Source organism: Phyllostomus discolor, chromosome 3, assembly GCF_004126475.2.
Source record: "Phyllostomus discolor isolate MPI-MPIP mPhyDis1 chromosome 3, mPhyDis1.pri.v3, whole genome shotgun sequence".
Taxonomy (NCBI): domain Eukaryota; kingdom Metazoa; phylum Chordata; class Mammalia; order Chiroptera; family Phyllostomidae; genus Phyllostomus; species Phyllostomus discolor.
Window position 1 is genome coordinate 199,949,662 of NC_040905.2, and position 22,059 is coordinate 199,971,720.

General features: G+C 49.8%; 1 protein-coding gene across 1 annotated transcript in view; it reads left to right on the forward strand.

Annotated features, from left to right (window-relative positions):
* Positions 1 to 22,059, forward strand: part of PAPPA (pappalysin 1) — a 224,107-nt gene that overhangs the window by 155,303 nt on the left and 46,745 nt on the right. The window contains exons 12-17 of the mRNA XM_028529324.2: positions 328 to 463; positions 2,724 to 2,937; positions 11,432 to 11,600; positions 13,732 to 13,915; positions 20,139 to 20,349; positions 21,008 to 21,179. Of these exons, the coding sequence (XP_028385125.1) occupies positions 328 to 463; positions 2,724 to 2,937; positions 11,432 to 11,600; positions 13,732 to 13,915; positions 20,139 to 20,349; positions 21,008 to 21,179 (1,086 nt within the window). The remainder of the gene's footprint in view (positions 1 to 327; positions 464 to 2,723; positions 2,938 to 11,431; positions 11,601 to 13,731; positions 13,916 to 20,138; positions 20,350 to 21,007; positions 21,180 to 22,059) is intronic.

The window sequence follows — 22,059 nt, forward strand, 5'->3', positions numbered from 1 at the left end:
TACTGAGAGTACCAGTCACCCTGTGATACAGCTCTTTACTTAACCCACCACTTAGAGGTGAGGAAACGTAGGCCCAGGGTGGCACAGCCACCCTGAACACCCACCGGAGCATCTCAGAAGGAGCAGAGCCAAGACTGGAATAGAGTTTCTGATCTCAGAGCCTGTGCTCTTCACTGTGAGGTATCACTGCCCCCTGTTCCCATTCATGGAGCCATGATGAGTAATCCAGTCCTGAAACAGAATTCTCCCCTAAACCCCTGCCCTGTGGCTGCTTCCCTACCACGGGACAGAGGGCATCAGTGACCCTCTATGTCATGTGCATTTCAGGCATACTTTTCTCAGCCAATGGTTGCTACAGCTGTCATTGTCCACCTGGTGACCGATGGGACCTATTACGGGGACCAAAGGCAGGAAACCATCAGCATCCAACTGCTTGACACCAAAGATCAGAGCCACGATCTAGGTGAGCATGTGCCCTTGGGCCTGGCTTGCTCTTGGCACCTGGTTTCACGTTTGCCCATGTGTGGTTGTGCGGGACCACTGAGAATGAACTCCTCCTTCCCCTTCCCTCTTCCTTGTTCTCTATCTGGCATTCTGAGTGCCTTCAAATCAGGTTGTGTCTGTGTAGCTAGAGGGGCCTGAGTCTGACAGGTACAGGGATGAGGGGTCCATGTGAAAGTCCTCCCTTCACTCACTCCCTTCTGCCAGACACCTTTAACCTCAGCATCCCATTTGATCCTCCAAAGGTGCTGGAAGGGAGACCAAGCAAAGGCTATTTCCCACTGTACATACAAATCAGCACCTGAGGCCCGAAGAGACCCTGAGTCGCACTGCAGTAGCTCCTCACCCTATAGCCAGAGGTGCCTGCCAATGCCCCCAGAGTGCCGACCGTGTGTCTAGCATGAACTCCAGAATTTTCCATGGGAGTAAGAGCAAGGAAAGGCCTGATTCAGGAGTAGGAAGACAGGCAAGAAGTCATCTGCCCCAGAACAAGGGCTAGAGCTGTCACTTATGCTACCCCACCTCTGCATACCCACGTGAGCCATGGGACAGAGGAAGGAGGCCCACCTCCAGAGCTGACGGCCAAGGTTTGAATCCTGTCCCACCACTCACTCACCTGGAGAATGTGAGCAGTGTTCTCCACGTCTTAGTGCCTCATTGAGAGTTCTGCCTTCCCTTTTATGCTCATTGGAGACAATGGTGCCATTTCACAGTCAAGCAATATGTTAAATAAGATAGGCCTTGAGATCTGTGCTTAGCACAAGACCTGGCACCGGGGAAGTGCTGTTACCGCTCCCACATTTCCAGTACAGCCATTCCAGGGCTTTGGAATTCCAGGCCAGCCCCAAAGACCTGGCTTCAAAGCTGTGCCCACACTGTTCCACAGGGAGCTCATTTCAAAGACCCCTAGGAAGCAAGCCGGCAAGGGGTCATTCCAGGGTCAAGCAGAAGCCAAGGGAGCAGAGAGGGCTTTTGTGTTTTGTTTTTATGTTTACTTATTTAGTTAGCTTTAAAGGCACGGGGGAACATACTAATAAGGAAGAGAAAGAAAACCCCTCTGGACTTATCTGGATTCCTGGTAAATTTCCCTAAGTGGGAAGCAAATATTTTCATAGCTGTCCTGGCAGAGCATACCACGGCCAGGCTCCGAGCAGAGGTTTCTCAGCGCAGTGGGGAAAGTCTGGTTTCAGGGAAGCTCTTTAGGTCCTGCTCCTTCCTGCCTGAGACTTCCCCGTGTCCCTGTCCCTCGCTGCCGGCTGCTCATCTTCTGTCCTCAGAATCCTGACATCCCCAGCAGAAGCTTCGCAGCTCCGAGAGCAGACCGCAGGCAGGGGCTGCTGGACTGGGAGCCTCACATCCCAGCCTAGCAGGCCTGCCCAGATGTGGTTAGGAGTATCCCATTTTGTAGATAGAGACACTGAACGTTGGGGTTTGCTGGAGTCACGTAAGAAGGAAGTGGCTAAAGCAAGAATAGAATCGAGTTCCACCAACACCAAAGCCGGCTTCGGTTCACCCACTCATCCCCACCCATCACACCATCCCCACCCATCGCGCCCTTCCCTCTCCTTCTGGATGTAATGTTTCTCCCTGCCCTTCTCCCTCCCACCCTGAAGGCGGGGTGCCTGCTCCCCATTAAAGAACTGAGGGACTATGAGTGAGGCGAGCTTGGGTTCTACTTGGACTTGGCTGATCGGCGTCCCTCTGGAAAGCCACTTCCTGCTCGGGATTCTCGTCTCGGGTCTACAGAATGACTACAGAGGCCCTTACCTAACAATAGGGCTGCTCCCAAGTTCCTAGATTAAACATGAGAGTAGCCCCTCTCCCCCTCCCAGGATGGCCTGTTGCTGTGAATTATTTCTGGGAAGGCAGCCTGAAAGCTGGCAACTGAGACCGTCAAGCCCCAGTGCAATGTGGGAGGGAGGAGAGGGCCAGTGAGGCTTGGCTGAGGGGTGGCCCTTTGGGGGAGGAGAGGGGCCCTGGGCGCTAGGTGAAGGGAAAGCTTAGGGGGCAGGGAGGCAAGGGGTTGGAAAGATTTGGAACCAAGGAAAAAAAGGCAGACAAAGAAACTTTCAATCAAACTCAAAATCCCCACCGGCCACCCAATGGCGCTTTTGTGCAGTGACATGAAAGGGTCTGGGGGCTTCGGGAAGGGCCCAGGGGGGAGGGCGTGACTGGCCGTGAGTAATGAGCCTGGCCCCCCGGCCCTCTGTCTCCCCTGACAGGCCTCCATGTCCTGAGCTGCAGGAACAATCCCCTGATTATCCCTGTGGTCCATGACCTCAGCCAGCCCTTCTACCACAGCCAGGCGGTACGTGTGAGCTTCAGTTCACCCCTGGTCGCCATCTCGGGGGTGGCCCTCCGCTCCTTCGACAGCTTTGACCCCGTCACCCTGAGCAGCTGCCAGAGAGGGGAGACCTACAGCTCTGCGGAGCAGAGGTAAGGCACCCTGGGTCTGCGCGCCCTGGGCCACTTTGTGGCCAAGAGGAGATGGAGGAACTCTGGAATGGGGTCGCCATGTGTATGGCTGTAGAAATCTGTGCGTGTCTCCCTTCTCCGTCCTCTGGATGCTGTTTGGCCCTGCCATTGGGCCTGAACTCCAGGGGTGAGGAAGGCCAGCAGGGATGGGTGGTGGAAAGAGAACCTTCCTCACCTGGCTTGCAGTCCCAGAGCTGCCAGTGGCTTGCAGGGGGACCCTGGAGATATCACTTTCTCTCTCTGGGCCTCAACATCCTCGTTTGAACAAAGAAGGGATAGGTGGATTAGCTCACTTTCAGGTCTGAAGTGCTAGAATATTCTGCTTCCTAAGAGGCACAGACAGGAAGCATAAGCTTCTGAAATTGGGGGGAGGGGGCCGTGGTTTGTGTCATCCCAGTTCACTGCGTGTTGCAGTGACAGGTGAAGTCTCTGTGCGTCCTCCAAGGCCAGCTCCGGAGATCCCCGCTGTGATCTGGGAGCCTGTCTTTTAGCTGCACAACTTCAGTTCCTTAGCACTCTGGTCAGGGCGTCTGTTAATGAACCTAGTTTAGGGCTAGGAGAGGAAGGCGTTCCCTGGACAGAACAGGAGCTTTGGTGATCCTCTTCCCGGCTCCGAACCTACCCCTTCCTGACTGTGTGTCCCTGAGTATGTCGCTCCACTTTTCTAAGTCGCAGTTTTCTATTTGGAATAAATAGGTGATCCTGTCACGCCATGGGGTGGTCGCGAGGGTTAAAGGGTGCCCTGCAGGTGAAGGTGCCCTTGGAAACTGTGAGGCATCATGCAAAGATAATGCATTAAGAGATGACATTTATCTCCATGTCATGGTGGTAATTTTCACACGGAATTCTGCACGGAGCTCTCTGAGTGAGAGCTGGAAGAAGCTTCAGAGACTATCTGGTACTTCAAAGTGTCCAAACTTCGGTACCCTCTACAGTTCCAGGGTTCCAAAAGGGGGAACTGGTCCAGAGTCACACAGCATCTCTCATGTTTGTTTAATGAGACCTAGAGGGAGAAAGGAGGAATTGGGGTCTCAGCGGGCACCCCATGAGTGAGGCCCTCTGAAAGGCGATTCAGCCCTGCCCTGTCTACCTGGACGGAGGAGAAGAAAGGGTGGGGGCGGGGCATCAGCCTTTCCCACGCCCCTGCTACCACAGAGCACACAAAAGGTGGTTGCAAAACCCACATTGCTTTGCACCCACTGTCTCTAGCTCCTGTGGTGCAAAGGCTGTTGCAATCATTTGGAGGCCAAAGAGCTCCTTAAATATCACTCATTGTTATAGTTCACCCTAAGAGGGCTTTTTCATCCCTGGCTCTCCAGACTATAAAAATAAGTTAATTCTCAAAACCCAGAGAAACAATGTGGATGGAAAATGCAAATCCATCAGCCTTTTCCACAGTGCTTTCTACCCTTACCCAGACACCCGCGCCGTCCACAAGTGGACTGAGGCCGGCACTGACTTCTTTGAATTCCTAATTAACAGTTCCTGGGCCTGAAGTAAATAGTAAGCAGTATTTAACCTCAGAAACACATCAGTCGACTCGTGGAAGAACATCGAACTGGGGCAAAGTGTTGTCCTGTCTCTGATGGGTTGGTTATATGACTGTAAACCAGTCACTCCTTCCCTGGTAATAGATTGGATGTTTCCTGTGGTTCTTTCCAATTCTTACAGCCTGTGATTCCCAAGAGCTAGGAGGGGAGAGAAGGAAGGGACGGGACTGACATGTATTATTTTATTGTCTTATTGCATTATCACATCTGTCCTGGAAGGTATGGACGGAATGAGTGAGTCAAGTCCATCCAGGCAGTCGGAGGTGAAACCCCATTTTGTCGGCCCTAAAAGCCACGCTCTGCACACCAGGGCCAGGAACATCTCTCTGGGAGAGAAAAGGGCTTTTCACAGCTGCTCACCTATGAGCGTTTAGTCAGGAAGACAGTCAAGTGCTAAAGGCACAACCCTGAGGGCCTCTGTGGGCTTGGCCCTTGGCTTGGACTGGCTGGGACAGGCTGAGGCCCCAGGGCTGAGGCTGGGTGGACAGAGGACCCGCCGCCCCACGGAATGCCAGGGGCGGGGGTGGACAGCAGCTGCTCCTGGGGAGCTGAGGAGGTACTGACCCAAATAGCAGGACTGTGCAAATGTGCAAATGCATGAAAACAAACAAACGAGGAGGAGAGAAAAGAAAATAAACAACAACTGTAAGAAGCCATGGGATGTTTTCCTTCATTCTCAGACCATGGGGGCAAATAGCGTCACTTTTTATAGATTTCAGTCTGTGGTAGAAGCATCCCACTTTGCTCCCAGCTGTTGTCCAGGTTGTCAAAGGCCCTGTTTCTCCCCTCCCCAACTCCTAACCCCTCCCCCCAGGACCCCATTCTGTCCTCTCTCCCCATCTGTTCTTTCTTGCTTTCTCCTCTTGCTCTCCCTCCTCTCCGTCTCCCTCCCCTGTCTTCTCTTTCACCCCTTTTTCCCTCCTCCTTTCCTTTCTCTTCCCCTGAGCAGTGTGGCACCCAGTGGGCCAATGCAGGACAAGCATCACCACCACAGATCAATGCAGGTGGTGTGTTCCGACCTAGATTCGGGGGTCTCCAGCCCCCATGCAGTCCTGGGAGCAAATTCAGAGGTCCGAGAAAACAGGATCAGGTTTCAAACGAGAGGTCTAGTTGTGGAATTCTGGCCAAACCCCAGCTCCACAGAGTTGGGGGGAGGGGGAAAGATGGGGGTGGATGTGCATAGTAATGGTGGCAAAGGGATTCAGAGGCTTTTTCAATGAGAAGTGCAGCAGCCATGAATGGAGGTTCTAGTGTGTCTATTTCATACACACGCAGGCCGCCACCACCACCACCTCTATCTATCCTTATGGTTCTAAACCGAGATTGAGCAACTTGTAATAAAATTCAGTAGGCCATGTACTTAGACAAGTAAGTTTCTCATCTCCCTCCCCTCCCCTCCCCTCCCCTCCCCTCCCCTCCCCTTCCCTTCCCCTGCCCCTTTTACTCTTTGCATTCATTCTTCCTCTGCCTCAAACCCTTCCTGCCTTCTCTGTGCCAGCCCATCTGGGGAGAGGCAGTTTTGAGAGGGAACGAACTTCTAGAAGGCCAACTTGAAGAGAAAAGAAATTCTTCCTGTGGCCAGATTAACTCCTTCCAGCCAGAGTGGACTTCGCAGTTGGAGCAGGGTGGTGGGTGGAGTTCACCCACAGGCTGGAGCCAGGAGTTCCTAGAGTCTGGGCCCGGAGAGGAGCCCCTGTGTGGAGCAGCCTTCTAGGGGAATGCATGTAAGAATTCATATATAACATTCGGAGCCCAGAATGAAGCAGCTCACGGCCAGGGACCACAGGCCTCACATCGCTGTCTACACGCTCACCCAACTTTCCAACCTACCCAGGGATCAGCACCTCAGCACACCTGCCAGGGGTCGCTGGCCTGGGGGTTATCCCTGCAAATGGAAGCATGGTGCCGAACATATGTGTATCTTCAGCTGTGCTGGATCATACCTAACTCTTCCCCAAAATGCTGTCCAACTCCCACCCCCATCAGCGGTCCTGCTCTTCCCTATCCTTGTCAGTCCTTGGGATTACCAAGTCTATTTTTTCCCATTCCAAAGAGCTCTGAAATGACATACCTCTGTTGTTTTGTCACATAAAACTGTGATCCCTGAAAGCTGGGGGACTCCAAGAGATTCTCTGGTACTGCCGTCCCGTTTTGGGACAGGAAACCTAAGGTCCAGACAAGAGAATTGAGTTCCCTAAAGTCACATGGCCAGTTAGGGGCAGAACCAACCTTTGAGTCCAGTTTTCCGGACTTCTAGGGCAAAGATCTCTCCTGTTCATCAGAGGTTTTGGCGCCACTGTCCCATAGCCAGCCTAGGCCACAGGCCCATTGTTCCAGCCAGAAGCCTGGGACTGCAGTAAACTGATGCTTTGGCCGGGCACACACCCACCGACGGGCACTCCCAGCTCAGCTTGCCCTTCACGTTGTCTGCAGAACCCTTCCTCTGACCCACCCCATCTCTGGCTTCCAGAAACCCAGGGCAGAAGAGCCTTCTAGGATCACTCGCTTGGTCACCCCATTTCCGGGCAAAAAAAGGAGGCTGTCTGTGGTAACTCCTTATGGCTCTCACTCGCCAGGTGACCCCGTGGCACTGGTGCCAAGAACGTTTCCCCTTCACTCCTTCCAGTGTCGAGCATGCTGGGGTTTTGCTTTCTTTTGTTTGTTTTTGTTTTTGTTTCTCTGTCCCCATCTGATCAACCCAGGATGATTTATAAACAACCTGCCTGTCATTATCTCCACTTCCCCATGGCATAATTGCCGCTAAGTGGCAGGGCACAGGAGTTAAGCCATGAGTCAAAGGCACGGAGCCAGGAGAGAAGCCCTTGCCCGCCCCTTCGCGGCTGGCCTTCTCTGTCCTGGCTTCAGCAGGACCCGGGCCTCCTCAGTTATGTGTGACTGGGGCCACGTCAAGTGGTGGTGGGGGTAGCAGATGGGGCTTGGCTGTCAGATCACCTGAGGTTTGACCTCTATATGGAACGTGAGTCTGGAAGTAAATAAGTAAAAATGCACGTAAGGCAAGAGGATTTGTTAGGATCTCCTCATCTCTGCATCTGGGGAAGGGGGGAAGGAATCCTCTACCTTTGCCCAGATGTGAGAATTTCATCAATACGTTTCCCGTGTCCCTTCCCTCATCCCTCTGGCCAGCCACATCCCTTCCTTCTGAGAAGGAGCTTTATTTTTCCTTTCAAAATTATTTTTATTGACTGTCCATCACTGGTATTAAATTCTACCCCTCCCCCCCTTTTTTTTTTGAAGCCAGAGACTTTGCTTTTGTTTTGTTTTCCTTGTTTTAATTTTTGTTTTTGTGTCTCAGAAATGACAGGGCTGTGTCAGGGAGCTATTTGGGAGGGGAAGTTGGGGTAATGTTTATCATTTTTAGACAGTGTGTTCACATAACCCTTCCAACTAACAGGAAAGCAAAGGCAGGAACAGGGACTTTGGGGACAGCCAGGAAGATCCACACGACCTCTATATACACACAGTACCTTTGGACAGGCAATTTAAACTCACTTACTTCCAGTCTCCTCTTCTTGACGATGGGAATACTAATCCTCCCTCCAGGAGTTACCGGGAGAATACAAACAAGATGATGTGGATGAAACACAGAGGCCAGTGCCCAGCACTGTTACCTCTCTTCCCCCTTTTCTCCCTGTTGTCGAGCCTGCAAACCAGGTGCAGATAGTTGTGCTGAAAAGCAGGGATGCCTCATTGCCCCCTACCAAAATGTGTCCTGGAAGGCACTAGTCCTAAGAAGTGTCCCATGAAAAATGGTTATCAGCGTTTTGAAAATGATGCACACCTTGGCCTCTTCTGGAAACCCACAATGTGCTCTGGGACGTGCAAGGTTCTGGGGCGTCCTGCCATAAAGAACACTGGTCCATCTCATTGAGGCCATGGAACCTTTGTGGTCAGGGGACTCAGGAAATATTTTCTATCTAGAGGAGAAAGGGCCAGAGTGCAGAGACCACGTAGTCATGGAACTTCAGTTTCCAAACCATTTCTCATTCATTGCTCTTTCTATTTTACAAACATGCTGAGCTCCATCCTGTCCTGGACCTTTGCACATGCTCTTTTCTCTGCCTGGGATCCCCTGGGTCCCAAACCCTCGTATGGCTGATCTCTTCATTCCCTCCTCATGGAGGCTCCCCTTAACCCCTTTATACAAGTGTCCTGCCCCGACCCCTGCCCCAGCAGTCACCCTTTATAATTTTACTTTGTTTTAGGGGCCTTACTGTCTAAAACAGGCTTGTGCATGACTTTTCTTTGGCATATGTCCTTCCTCAAACACACAGGTGACAGGAATCTGACCTATCCCTTCCACTGCTGTGTCCTCAATGTTAGAACAGGGTCTTGCAGGCAGCAAGGCCCCCAGGCAGGGCCTGTTGAATAGCTGGGTATGTGGTGGACATGTCACCCCGTTGACAATCTCAAGAGATAAATCATTCTATTACCTCCACAGGAGAGATGAGGAAACGGAGGCTCAGGGTGTTGCATAACTAACTTTCCAAGGTCAAACAACTGATAAATGGCAGAACCGGGGCTGGAGCCCAGATTTGCCCAATGGCTAAGCCCCATGCCCTTTCCAGTCTAGAAAATCGAGTTTTCTAGTTTATCCTTTTCCTGCAAAGAAGGACATTAATGTGCACGGAATTGGGGACGGCGCTGCTTTGTCCTTCCTGGCCCAGCAGCCCAGAGAAGCCTAGGTTGTTTCTCTTTCAACAGGGCTCCCAGAGGCCCCCGGGTCCCCATCAGATGTGAGCCCAGGGTCATCCTGGGAGTGCAGAGAGAGAGAATGGCCAGTCTGAAAAGTGCAGGTCAGAAGACCAGCTTGGAAGCTGGTAGCTCACAGAGTAAATCTATTTAAATTGGAACCATGTGGCTCTTTCCCCCAGCACTTACACAACGTGAACAGATGCATTGTTTGGTGTCAGAGCCCCTGTGTTGGCTCACCAGTTAGTCTCCTCGAGGCCTCCACGTGGTGAGCTCTGAGGCTGTCAGGGTGGGAGGGCAGGCGGAGAATCAGGTACCCTGGCAAGTGCCAGGGAATCCCGCTAGCCCTGCATCTCGGGAGGGGGTTTGGGGGGGAGTGCACAGCCCCATCAGCATGAGGTCTGAGGCCTGAATCAAACGCTGGCCCTTTCCCAGGTCTTTTGAAACGCGGACTGGAACACAAAGGTGAATTTGTTTGTGATACGTTTTGGAGACTTGAGCTTCTCCCCCTCCCTCACCCCACTTTATTTCTCACCCTACTTCTGAGCAGGCAGTGGTGCGGGGTGGCGAGTAACTGTGTTCCGGTAAAACCCTCAGGAGTGTATCCTGAAACTGGCAAAAAGGAAAAAAAAAGGGGGGGGGGCAATTTCTTCTTAAGCTGGCGTGACCACCAATTGCTCCCTGTCTCCTAGATAAAAACAGGAAAATGAAAGCCTGGAGGCTCTGGGTGCAAATCAGCTCCCTGTGCCTACTGTACGCCAGGCCTCGGGGCAGCCAGAGTCAGGCGGGTAATACATAGTGAGAGAAAAATGCCCCCTAGAAACTTTTGCTGTTAGGAACCAACATGTCAACCTACATGAAATGCTTAGGAGCTATTGCAAGATGCTGCCACCATCATGTCTTGCTAGGTAGGAAACGTCTACTATGTGCGAGGCATTTTTATTGCCACTGTGAATGGTACCAAGGTGAAAGGGGCATTGCCTCTACCACAGGGAAGTTCTAGTCCAGGTGTGGGGAGAGGTTAACCACCAAGACTTTGGAGCCACACATCTGGGTGGGAACTTGAGTAATTTAATCTTACTGGTCCCCAATTTTTCCAACCGTAAAATGAATAACACTTAGCTCATAGGGTTGTTGTGAGGATGGCGTGAGCTCATGTATATAATCAGTGAATAGTCATGAATGTTACTGAGTGTAAGTGTAACTGTAATGTAAGGGGAAAGGTCGTCAGGCACAGGGATTCCGTGTCATTTCTGTTTGCATCCTGAGGACCAGCATGCACTTCGGCTCTGCTGGGCACCCAGGACCTGTGCTTTCAGTGCACGAAGCAAGACGTGATAGTGTTAGAGAAAGGAGGCCAGAGTGACCTTAAGGAGGCTCACCTGGGGACACAGGGGACGTGTCTTGTAGAAATGTATGTGTATCGGGGACTTGAAGCATGGGTAGAATTTGAATTGGCAGGAAGATAGGAACAGCAGCTGCAGCAAGCTGCAAGGCATCATCTCTGTACAGTTTTCCTAACAATTCCTAAATTACTTTACAGTGTATAAAAGACTGCTCCATTCGACACCCCATTTGAATCACATGGCCCTGTGGGTTGGCCAAGTTTGGGAATATACTGAGGCTCACAGAGGTGCTGTACCTTGCTTAAAGTTATGCAGCTTCCAGGTCATAGAGCACAGATTTATTTACAGCACTAGCTGCCATTTAGTGAGTGTTTTCTGTGCCAGGAATTCTGCTCTGTGCTTCTCCTGAACCATCCAATTTAATCTTCACAGCAACCCTCGGAAGTCAGTACTGTCACAAAACATAAAGATGCTTTTCTCTCTACCACACACAACTCTGTGTGTGGCAGGGAAGAAACACAGTGAATACTTACTATAATCATACTGATCCCCATTTCACAGATGGAAAAACTGAGGCTTTTCAAAGTTTGAAGCATAATAACTTAACAAAGCTTCCAGGGATTTGAACCCTGCTTTGTCTGTTTTCATAACTTGTGCTCTTAACAATAAACTTTGATCACTGCCTCCAGAGTCTTCCTCACCCAGCCTTCCCTCAGTATCCTCTTCCTCTCCTTAGTCTCCACCTCCTGAAATTTTAGAGAGGGAGGCTGTTATCCTTTATCTTCCAGCTGGAGTGCAGAGACCCTGTGGGAAAACTCCCTCTTACCCTCTTGTTTCTTCCCTCCTCAGCTGCGTGCACTTTGCATGTGAGGCCAACGACTGTCCGGAGCTGGCCGTGGAGAATGCCTCTCTCAACTGCTCCAGCAGTGACCACTACCATGGCGCCCAGTGCACCGTGAGCTGCCAGACAGGCTACGTGCTCCAGATACGGCGGGACGACGAGCTGATCAAGAGCCAGGTATGTGCAGGTTCTGGGCTCATGGACTCTCTCCAGCCTGGAAAGGCTGACTGGGTGCTAAACACATTCCCTGTTGGATCTCCAACATTTAAAACAGTGCTCCCACTTAGTAGAGACTCCACAGCTGTATGGTGATTGAATGAGTCAATCATCAATTTGGAACGTGTACGGTAATCATCCCTTACACAGTAGTGTCCCATGCTACTTGTATCCGAGTCTCTGGACGACCAGGGGCTGAACATTTTTGAATGAAACCTTTACAGTTAAAACTCCACTACAACTGAATGGGCTGCTGTAGGAAGAGGTGAGCCCTCTGTCTATGAGGTGTTCATTCATTCATTTATTCACTCATCAAAAAACATCTGTTCACTGGGAACCAGAGGCTAAACTAGATGCTAGAGGCGGGGAAATGTCATTAAGCTACATCTAGTTCCTCCTCTCAAGGCGCTTAGTGACGTGACTGGGAGCAGACAGTGAGTCACAACGAGTCATGACCAGATGTTGCTGGAAACACAGGAGGGTTCAAGGAGAGTGACCTGGAAGAAGTCGCTGATGTGGAAACCAAGAGTTAGACAGACAGGCAAAGGGGGATGTGTTGGGCAAAGGGAAGAAGTGTGCATCCTGGGCCCTGGCAGGAATGGTGTACGGAAGTCCCCTGGGGAGAAAGAGCATGACAGACAGATTCTGCTTTTTCCCAAGCCTTCCTAGGCAATGAGCGGCAAGCAAGGTCTGCTGCTACAAGGCCCATTTAGCTTGGTCAGGAAGTTCGGGGGTGATCTTTAGGTCAAGAGGGAGCTGTTGAAGGAAGTGACATGGTCTGAACATGGTTGACAAAGGTCCTTCTGGCTGCCCGCTTGGGTGTGGCTTAGAGTCTGGCAGTAAGACTGGCTGCAAGGAGAGCCCTCAGGAAGCCATCAGCAGAAGTCAAGGAAGAGCCCTGCGTCTTGCATGAGGGGAGCTGCAGGGAGTGGATTTGAGCTACTGGGAAATGTTGCTTCAGCCAGACGTTGCTGAAGGGCTCAGATGGGTGTGGGGACTGGGGCGCGGTGGCAGCGAAGCCTGGATTTGAGGATGCAGAGCTCTGTCACTGCATGCAGCCTCTTCCAGGGGGCCCCACTGGCAGACTGCCCCCCTTCATGCCATATAGCACAGGACATGTTCCTTGTTGCTGGGAACACCTATTTGTATAGAGCTGGGAGCTCCAAATCACTTATCTTAGACACCTACTTCCGTGTGTCAGACAGGGCCAGCCTGGACGCCTGTGGAAACAACTGGGTTGTTTTGGCAGCGAGGGACCCCTACTCTCTTTGATGTGTACTTACGAGGGAAGAGTGTCCTTTGGTTTGAAAATCCCAGATTGACATTTGGCATCCCTAATCCCCTGGGATTTGGCAGCTTCCTCCTCGAGTGGAAGCCCCCAGGGCTGCGGATGACACTCCCTCCCTTGGCTCTGTAGCATGGCCTCACCCCTCCATCTTCTACTTTGGTTCAAGTCACAGTCTACCTGTGACTTTTCTCAGCCTGTCTCTTCTTCACATCTACCTGTCTCAGTTATCGAACCATCAAATTTTAGATGAGGGAGTGGCTCCTAGAACAATCCTTGCATTCAGTGGCAAAGAGAAAACTGAAGTAAGGAAAGGAACTTGCCCAGAGGAAAAACATCTGCCTGCCAGATACCACAACAGGTTCCCTGTAACCCCCTCCAGACTCAGAGGAAGACACAAGATTGACAGACAGTGTCCTAACTTGTGCGTGTTCCAGAGGCTACTTTGTAAAAGCAGCCATCATGCCCCAGACATCTCAAGGTTCTCATCAATACAATGGAAATGATGACCAGGAGAACTAGGTAGCAATTAGGAGCATAGCCAAGTTCCACTTATCCTCTTTCCAGCTGTAACTTGAGGATATTCACTTAATGTCTCTGAGCCTCAGTTTCTGCACCTATAAAATGGGAATGAAAATGCCTAATTCATGCAGTTGCTGGGATTACATGTGAGCTAAAGTTAAACGCTAAGCATTGGTCTCCTGGTGCCCTGACGAGACTCTGAGCCATAGCCTGGGGAAGTAGGGTGTTTCCCCATATTTGGGATGCAGTCTGCCATCACTCACTGTACCTGCCACTGCCTTCTAGACGGGACACAGCATCACAGTGACCTGCACCGAGGGCAAGTGGAACAAGCAGGTGGCATGTGAGCCTGTGGACTGTGGCATCCCCGACCAATATCACGTCTATGCTGCCGTCTTTTCCTGCCCTCAGGGCACCACCTTTGGCAACAGATGCTCCTTCCACTGTCGTCACCCAGCGCAGCTGAAAGGTACGGAGGGCCCCTAGACTGGGCTTGCCCTGTGTCCTCTGTGGGAAGCCCAGAGGTGGCTTGCAGACTCTCCTGCTGGGCCTCAGATTCCAAGGGTTGGGTGGGTTTCATCTGTGGTCCTGATTTCTTCCTTCTACCACTTGTATTTAGGGAGTACCAATCCCAACTGTACCAATTCAACTTCCCTGCTGGGCAGCTAAGGAAAACTTAGTGGGCAGTTAAGTATGGCAATAGGGTCCCCTCCAAAAGCTTGTGAATTTTGTAAGAAGAAAGGGAGGGAAGAAAGTAAGGAGGGAGAAAGGGAGGAAAAGGAGATTAAAAGAGTAATGTTTGGATTGATGTACTAGTTCTCTGAATATGAATGATTAGGGCCCTTGGTAAGCCTAAGAGGTGAGTATTATTGTTATTTCCATTGTCACGGAGGAGGAAATTGTCCAAGGCAACCTTATGAGTGGCGGGATTCATATTGGAGCCCGGGTCTTATCTTCCTCCAAAGCCAGCTGCTACTCTTTCAGAAAGGCTGGCTGGGGAGAGAAGAGTGGGCTCGGATAGGAAGTGTTGTTTACTGGCATCTTCTGGGCTGGGTGCTAGGAGTATTAGAACATGGATGAGACATCCTCGGGCACAGTAAAGAAGAGGCCACGTTTTGGAAATGAGTGCGAGGCTAGCTTGGGTCTCCTACAATGTCAGCATTCAAAGGGCTCTTGGAGCTGATCAGGAATAACCAGGTATTAGAAAGAAGGTGAAACTGAGGTCCTGTGAGAGGAGGGATGGAATCTGTGCAAACTCACAGAGCAAGGTAGCAGTAGTATCAGGATAAATGCTCTTGGCTTCCACCCGGGTAAGCGGTTTTGCATCTCTGTGCCTCAGTCCCCTGACTTGTAAAATAGACGTAGGAGTGCCCACTAAAGGGCCAGGTTGTGGATTCAGAGAGATGGCGTATGTAAAACCCCAGAGGGAGAGACTGTGCTTAGTAAATACACATCCGAGATGCACCCTTGTGACGCCTTGTGCGGGGGCTGCTCTCCTGACCTCCTTGTCTCACGACATGCAGTCAAGTGCAGACCCTGGGAACCTGGTGTAACACAGGTAGCAGCGCAAGCCCGCTTGCCTCTTATATTCCAGGTGATTTTTTTCTTGAATTTCACTTCACTTCAAAGCCTTCTTCGAGATGTATGCAAAATGTCCTGAGAATTTATAGCCTTAGAATCACTTATGCCAACGACCTTTATCAAATAAATACTATAAGCACAGACAGAACCTACAAAAGTGCACAAGGGGAAAATATACTCTCAAGTTAAAAAAAACCACATCAAAATCATAAATGTTTAATGGAATGGCCTAAACTGCAACATTACTTACATCACCTCAACTCAGCTGTGTTGGGTGCACTTGAAATTGACTCCGGAGTAGGGTGTCTCAAGTAAGCATGCCCACATCCGACAAAGATATGTTTAAAAGACTTGCTTTCTATTCTGGCTCTTGTTACTTTTTCTATCTCGTCTTTGCCTCTCTAACCTCAGATTCGTCTGTTCACTAGTTTCCAAAAGATACCCAACACCATCGAGCACCTTCTGAAGATGGAGACTGAGCTGGCTGGTCTGGGAGACTGGTCCCATCCAGCAGTGCCCAGCAATTAACCATCTTGCCTGCCCTCAGCTCTTCTATTCACCCCTTAACTTCTCCCTTCGGAATCCTGCCACGACCTCCCTCCCTTTAGGAACTCCAAATTCTCTCTGCTCTCTCTGGCAGAGACCCATCTGTTTTTTCTTTTTTTTCCAGAAGCATCCAGAGCCTGGAGGCTTCAGCTTAATCCCACCGCTCTCATCAGGCATTTTCCCGCAAACAGGACCACCTCCTAAGGGGAATTTCCAGACAACCCCTAAAAGAATGTTTTGTCTTATCACCCTAGTATTTTGTAGATAGCAGAGTCTAGGGTGTCATGGGGTCCAAACCACTACTGTGCTCTTTGTCCTTCTTCCTCTTCTCTTACTGTGACTTCTGTTTTCTTACCAAGAAAAAGAAAACAACCTCTCCCCAAGTTCACCAGCACTAGCCTTCGGCTAACGCAGCCTCCTCAGTGTTTATTTGTCCTTGCTAGCTGCAATTTTGTTTTCTCAGAACGATTCAGTGGCCAATATATAGCCTTTCACATTCTAAAATGTTAGAGCTAGATAAGAACTCAAAGACAGCTTTGATTTAGGGCCAGAGAGGTTAGTCACCTTGTTCAAGGTCACAGATATACTCACAATATCTCATACACTTAACAAATGCATATTGTGGGCCTACTATGTGCTTGGCACTAGTCCATATTCTAGAAATAAAAGAATGAAGAGATTGCATTCCTTGCCATTAGGATGTGGCAGTGCCAACACTATGTACGGGGTAGAAAGAAAACCAGACCCTAGGTCTCCCGGTACTTTCCTCCTCGTGTTCTGCTCTAGGTTAATTTTAATCGTAAAGGCAATCCCAAAGAGATTTGGCCTTCTGTATAATCTTATAAGTAAAATAATAAAGACAGGCACGCCTCTTTTGACAGTGTATTTGTAATTATTGTAATACTCATTGGGGAGTGAAATTTCCTTCGGTACATTTGTAGACAGGTTGAGCCAGTTTTCCTTCCTTGGCTTTAAAAGATGGACAGACAAAGGTCAGGGTCACATAACTTTTTGGAAGCAAGACTCTGACGTCAGCACTGTTCCCCTCCATAAGGAACCCCCAACTCAGAAATGCCTTCAACCAGGGTTCTGTGCCGTGTTCCCCTAGAAGACTCAGGTAGAAGAATGAGAAAGGGAGGCATGGGAGTGACCTCCCTTCAAGGGTCTCTTCTGAAGCCAGTCACTGCTGTGGGCAACCAGATTTCTGAGGAACTAGGGTAGAACATTCCTCAGTTACTGCAGCTCTGGAAAATGGCATGTGCATCCACCAACTCCGTCACTGGTTGAATGCTACTTACAGGGTCACCGACTCCTCAGGACCGTGAACTTGCTCTGTGTGCAGGCAGAACGTGTATCCATGATCGGGACAAAGGGCCTCCCGCATAGATAGGGTTGCAGCTGCTGTAAACATCCTTCAGGGTATGGAGGTCAGGGCCAAGGGGATGTGGGCAGGGAATGGACATCATGTGTCTTCAAAGCCACATGCACAGTAGCCGCTGCAGCCGGGCCTGGAAATGCTGATTCTGTGCAGTTCAGTGTCTGGAGCTCCTGGTTTTGTTTGATGTGGGGTGGGAGCATGTCCATGGTCCTGAATCGCCAGTTCCTGCTTTCCTGCTTTAGTGTGGTTCTTTGGACTGTGGCACAGGGTTAATGCCTGTTTACCCTCTCCTAGGATTTATAGTTCTGGTTTACTTTTTTGTTTTTCTATCTCTGGATGAACATTTTGCAATTTTTATGTTATCTTGCCACAAAGGAACCGCAACTTTCACTTCCCCATTTAGGATGTGCAGAGCAGATAGGGGGCACATTTTAGAGTCCCAACACTTTTTTTTAAAGATTTTATTCATTTATTTTTAGAGAGGGAAAGGAGGGAGAAAGAGAGAGAGAGACAGAAACTTCAATGTGCGGTCACTGGGGGTCATGGCCTGCAACCCAGGCATGTACCCTGACTGGGAATCGAACCTGTGACACTTTGGTTCACAGCCCGCACTCAATCCACTAAGCTGCGCCAGCCAGGGCAGAGTCCCAACACTTTTTCCACAGATGTTTTATCCTTCTTGGGAAATTTAGGGAGGGGGTTCTCCCCAGGTCTCTTATACCTCCTCTCCCCCCTCACCTTTTGCTACGCCTGGGCAGCCCCCACCTCTGTCCCAATCACAGAGGCAATGCAGAAGCAGTGTATAGTCACTGGTGCTCTGGACGCCTTTGCTTCTGTGGAAGCCAAATGAATCATCCTTCCACACCCTTGACTCCTTTGACGTGCTGTAGAAATATCTGCAATTTGTTTTTGCAGTATCACAGTTTATCAACGTAGGACCCTCTGGGGGTTTACAGACACTAAATTGTCTTGTGCGCACCAGATGAATCACACTGACAATGACGGGAAGGCGGGGAGGAGCGGGAGAAGCGGAGGAGCTGACATAAAATTACACAGTACTCTCTCCTTTTTCCTGCTTTATTCGTCTTTGTAGTACTTACCGCCTTTTAGCACACTAAATAATTTACTTCTTGCCGTAATTTGTTGTGTTCCTCCTCGTCCAATGAGAATATAAGCTCCCAGAGGTTTCCAAGAGGGTTTGAGGTTTCTTTTTTTTTTTTTTTTTTTTGAGTTTTGTCCACTGCTTTGTCCCAACATATAAAATTGTAGCTGGTATATAGTAAATGCTATGTAGATGCTTGTTGAATAAACGAAGCCTTCTTTGCAACTCACATGGTCCTTTCAGTTCTATTAACGTAGGGAAAAGGTTAGGAGGAAGGAGAGGAAGGGAGGAAAGCAAGCAGGCATGGAGGGAGTGAAAGAAGCAAATAAGGAATTGACAGCACTTTTCTGGACACTTATCATAAATGTACTGTATTTTCAGGACTATAATACCCATTGGACCATAAGACGCACCTAGGTTTTAGAGGAGGGAAATAGGGAAAAAATTTTTGAAGCAAAAAATGTGGTAAAATATTTAATAACCTGTGACCCTGCTCCACTGCCACCTGCCCCCCTCCTCCCGTGAGCCAGGTTAGGCACATTCAGACTATAAGATGCACCACCCCTTTTCCTCCCAAATCGGGGAGTGTGTCTTATAGTCCAAAAAATACGGCAGTTTCACTGTGTCTTCTCATCACCGTGAAAGGCAGGAGAGCCCTGAAGGGTGTGCGTCAGTGGGTCAGGCATCAAACCACAAAGCGAAAAGTCACCAGTTCGATTCCTGGTTAAGGCACTTGCCCGGGTTTCGGGCCTGGTCCCCCGCTGGGGGCATGCAAGAAACAACTGACTCATGTTTCTCTCTCACATTTATTTTTCTCTTCCTCCCTTTCTCCCTCCCACCCCTGTCTCTAAAAATAAGATAGTAAAACCTTTAAAAAGCAAAAAAAGAAACGCAGGAGCAATTGCTTTCTTTCTATAGATCAGCTATTGGGGTTGCCTCTCAGAACAGATAACAAGGGCTCTGCTGAGCATACAGAGCCAACTTCCCATTGAAAACAATAACTGTCTTATAGTTACGCAATGTTGGTTTTAAACTTCAGTTTCGCCTTTTATTACCTATGAGAACTTGGTCAAGTCACTTCCCTCTCTGCGTCTCTATTTCCAAATACAAAGCATCACACTCCGAGCACAGCTGTGAGAATGCACGAGATCCTCACCACAAGGTTCTCATCTCTCATTCACAAGAATGCACATCAAAGCACTCAGTACATGGTAACCGTCAGCTCCACCCCATCCCTCCACCCCTGCAGCCTTCAAATCAGACCCTCCAGTCTCCAAATCCCAGATCCTCCCGTATGCTTCCAGCCCTGGCTGTCAACACCATTCAGTGATCACCCAGAAGAGGAGAGTTTGATTGAGAAACCCAAGTTGCAGGTCCATCTCTCATGGTCTTAAGGAGGCCGGGGGAAGGCTGTGTGGATAATATATGACCTGGCAGGGAAAGGCCTCACTCCCCAGGTTTCATTTTTATGTGCAACGTTCCCAGTCAGGCCAGCTTCCCGACAGCCATCAGCACGCTGTCCGAGCTGGCATGGGCTACGGCGGACGTGCTGCTCTCTCGGCTGCTCTGGCAAAGCTTCATGAACCCTGGGGACTGACAAGAAAGTCAGACCTTCAGATAGCACGTTGCTGTCCCTTCTAGGCATGATGGGCTCTAGGGTGAGTAAGGGGAGCAGGGCCCAGCAAGGAGTGGCATCAGATCTCTCAGTAGATTCACACAGGAGCTTCTCTGTCAATTAGTAGAAGGCAAGGGCTTGCATCCCCAGGTTCAGATGTGCATCTGGCAAAGCAAAGAGGCCTGTGAGGTCTCATTCCTGTTGAGTAAAGAGGTTCAGGAGCGGTAGTTGGGAGCCTTGAACCTTAATTCAATGTATACGTGGGATAAGTCACTCTCCAGGCTGGGTCTCCTCTTCTTCGTGGCAGCTGTCTTGATCTCCCTAGGGTCCCAGGTTGTAAATGGAAGGGTCTGAAATTATACAAGGAAGATCCTCTGGCTTTTCAGGCTGGCCTGAGTCCAGGCAGCCCGTGAGTTCACTTGGTTATCAGAGAACCCTGTCGGCTAAGCCCACCTGTCTGTTGTTTCCAGGCAACAACAGCCTCCTGACCTGTATGGAGGATGGGCTGTGGTCCTTCCCGGAGGCCCTGTGCGAGCTCATGTGCCTGGCTCCGCCTCCGGTACCCAACGCAGAACTGCAGACCACCCGGTGCCGAGAGAACAAGCACAAGGTGGGCTCTTTCTGCAAGTACAAGTGCAAACCTGGATACCATGTGCCCGGCTCCTCTCGGAAGTCAAAGAAGTAAGTGGGGCTGCAGACACAGACTGGCAGGTCCTGGAGAGCAGCAGAGCAGGGTCTGGCTCTCTGGGTAGGAAGAAATCCTTATTTCTTTGCTGGACACAAAACCCATTCTGTGCTATGGGAATCTTAAAGGACATTGTTATTAACGGCCTGCTGGCTGTGTTACCTTATGCAAGGGACTTCACTTCTTTGGGTCTCTATTTTTCCACAAGAGGAAGGTGATGTTAACAGTTCCACATAGCATCATTGTGAAGGATAAATGAGGATGCATATGTAAAGTGCTTGCAAAGTGCCTGGCACCTAGTCATTGCTCAGTAAACAGTAGGTGTTACTATCATCAGTGTCGGCACCAATCAGAGCACTCTGGAAAGAAGAGAGAAGACAACGACTTAATCTGGCTCAGATTTTATTTCAGTTCACACGTAACCACAACACAGTCTGAAACTCTTGCTTGCCCCTGGTGAAGGAACTCTATGAATGAATTTTCCTTAATCCTTACACATGCCCCCCTACCCAACAGGACAGGTTGGGAACCAAGAATGGAAAAGGGAAACGAGAGGCCTGCTGGCTTTAGGGAAACTTGGGTGTCTTGGTAGAGCGTGGATCTAGCCCTCCCCCTGGTCCTTGAGCTGTCTCTTCTTTTATCTCTTCTTTGAAGACGGGCCTTTAAGACTCAGTGTACCCAAGACGGCAGCTGGCAGGAGGCAGCTTGTGTTCCTGTGACCTGCGACCCTCCTCCACCAAAATTCCACGGGCTCTACCAGTGCACAGATGGCTTTCGGTTCAACAGCGAGTGTAGGATCAAGTGTGAAGACAGCGAGGCTGCCCAGGTAAGACTCCTTGAACTTGAGATCAATACTTTGGCACATCTCCTGTCCGCTTACCAAAGACCAGCCTATGTTTTAAGAACCACTTCCTCCAAAAGACTTGCTCCAGACACCACACATGTATAGTAGCAATATCACCAATGCAGAAGTTAAGAAACTGGATTCTAATGAGCTTTGTTTATAACCTCTCTGGGCCTTGTTTTCTTCCCTGTGATGCCAGATTTTATTTACTCACAGATTCTTAGCTTTAAAAATATTTTAGTGTTGGAACCCTTGTGAAGGACACCATATATGAAATCCCAGTGTATAAATTTGATCAAAGTTAAGTTATATGATAGGAGTGACCAAGGACAACTTTCTGCCACCATGGCCACTGTATTGATCCCTGAAGTATTTAAAGTCACAAGACTTACCACTGTCCTAAGACATTAGTTGGCTCCTCAAGCATAAAGAGAAAGGGGACCATATTAGACTAGAGGTACAGTCTTGTTGAAAACTATGGAAAAAGAGAGAACAGAAGGAGATGGCAGGGACTGAACTTTTTCTCAATCCAAATGTAACTGGGAGAAAGCCCAATACTCTTGCCCGCCTCTGCTGGAGTTCTGTGACCTAATTTTCCTTAAACCTTACACATACCCACCCCCTCCACCACACACAACCCAGCAAGACATGTAAGGAATCAATACGGGAAAAGGAAATTAGCGGCCAAGCTGGCTCTGAAGAAGACTCCAAAAGAAACTTCTCCTTGACAGACCCAACCCTTTAGGGTGGGACTGCAAACCCCGTATCTCCCAGGTGTGTGAGCATCTTCATCCAGGTGAGGCCACAGTTGTGCCTGCCGGGCCCCAGGGCAGGTTTTACCCTCAGTCAGTCCTCATTGCTC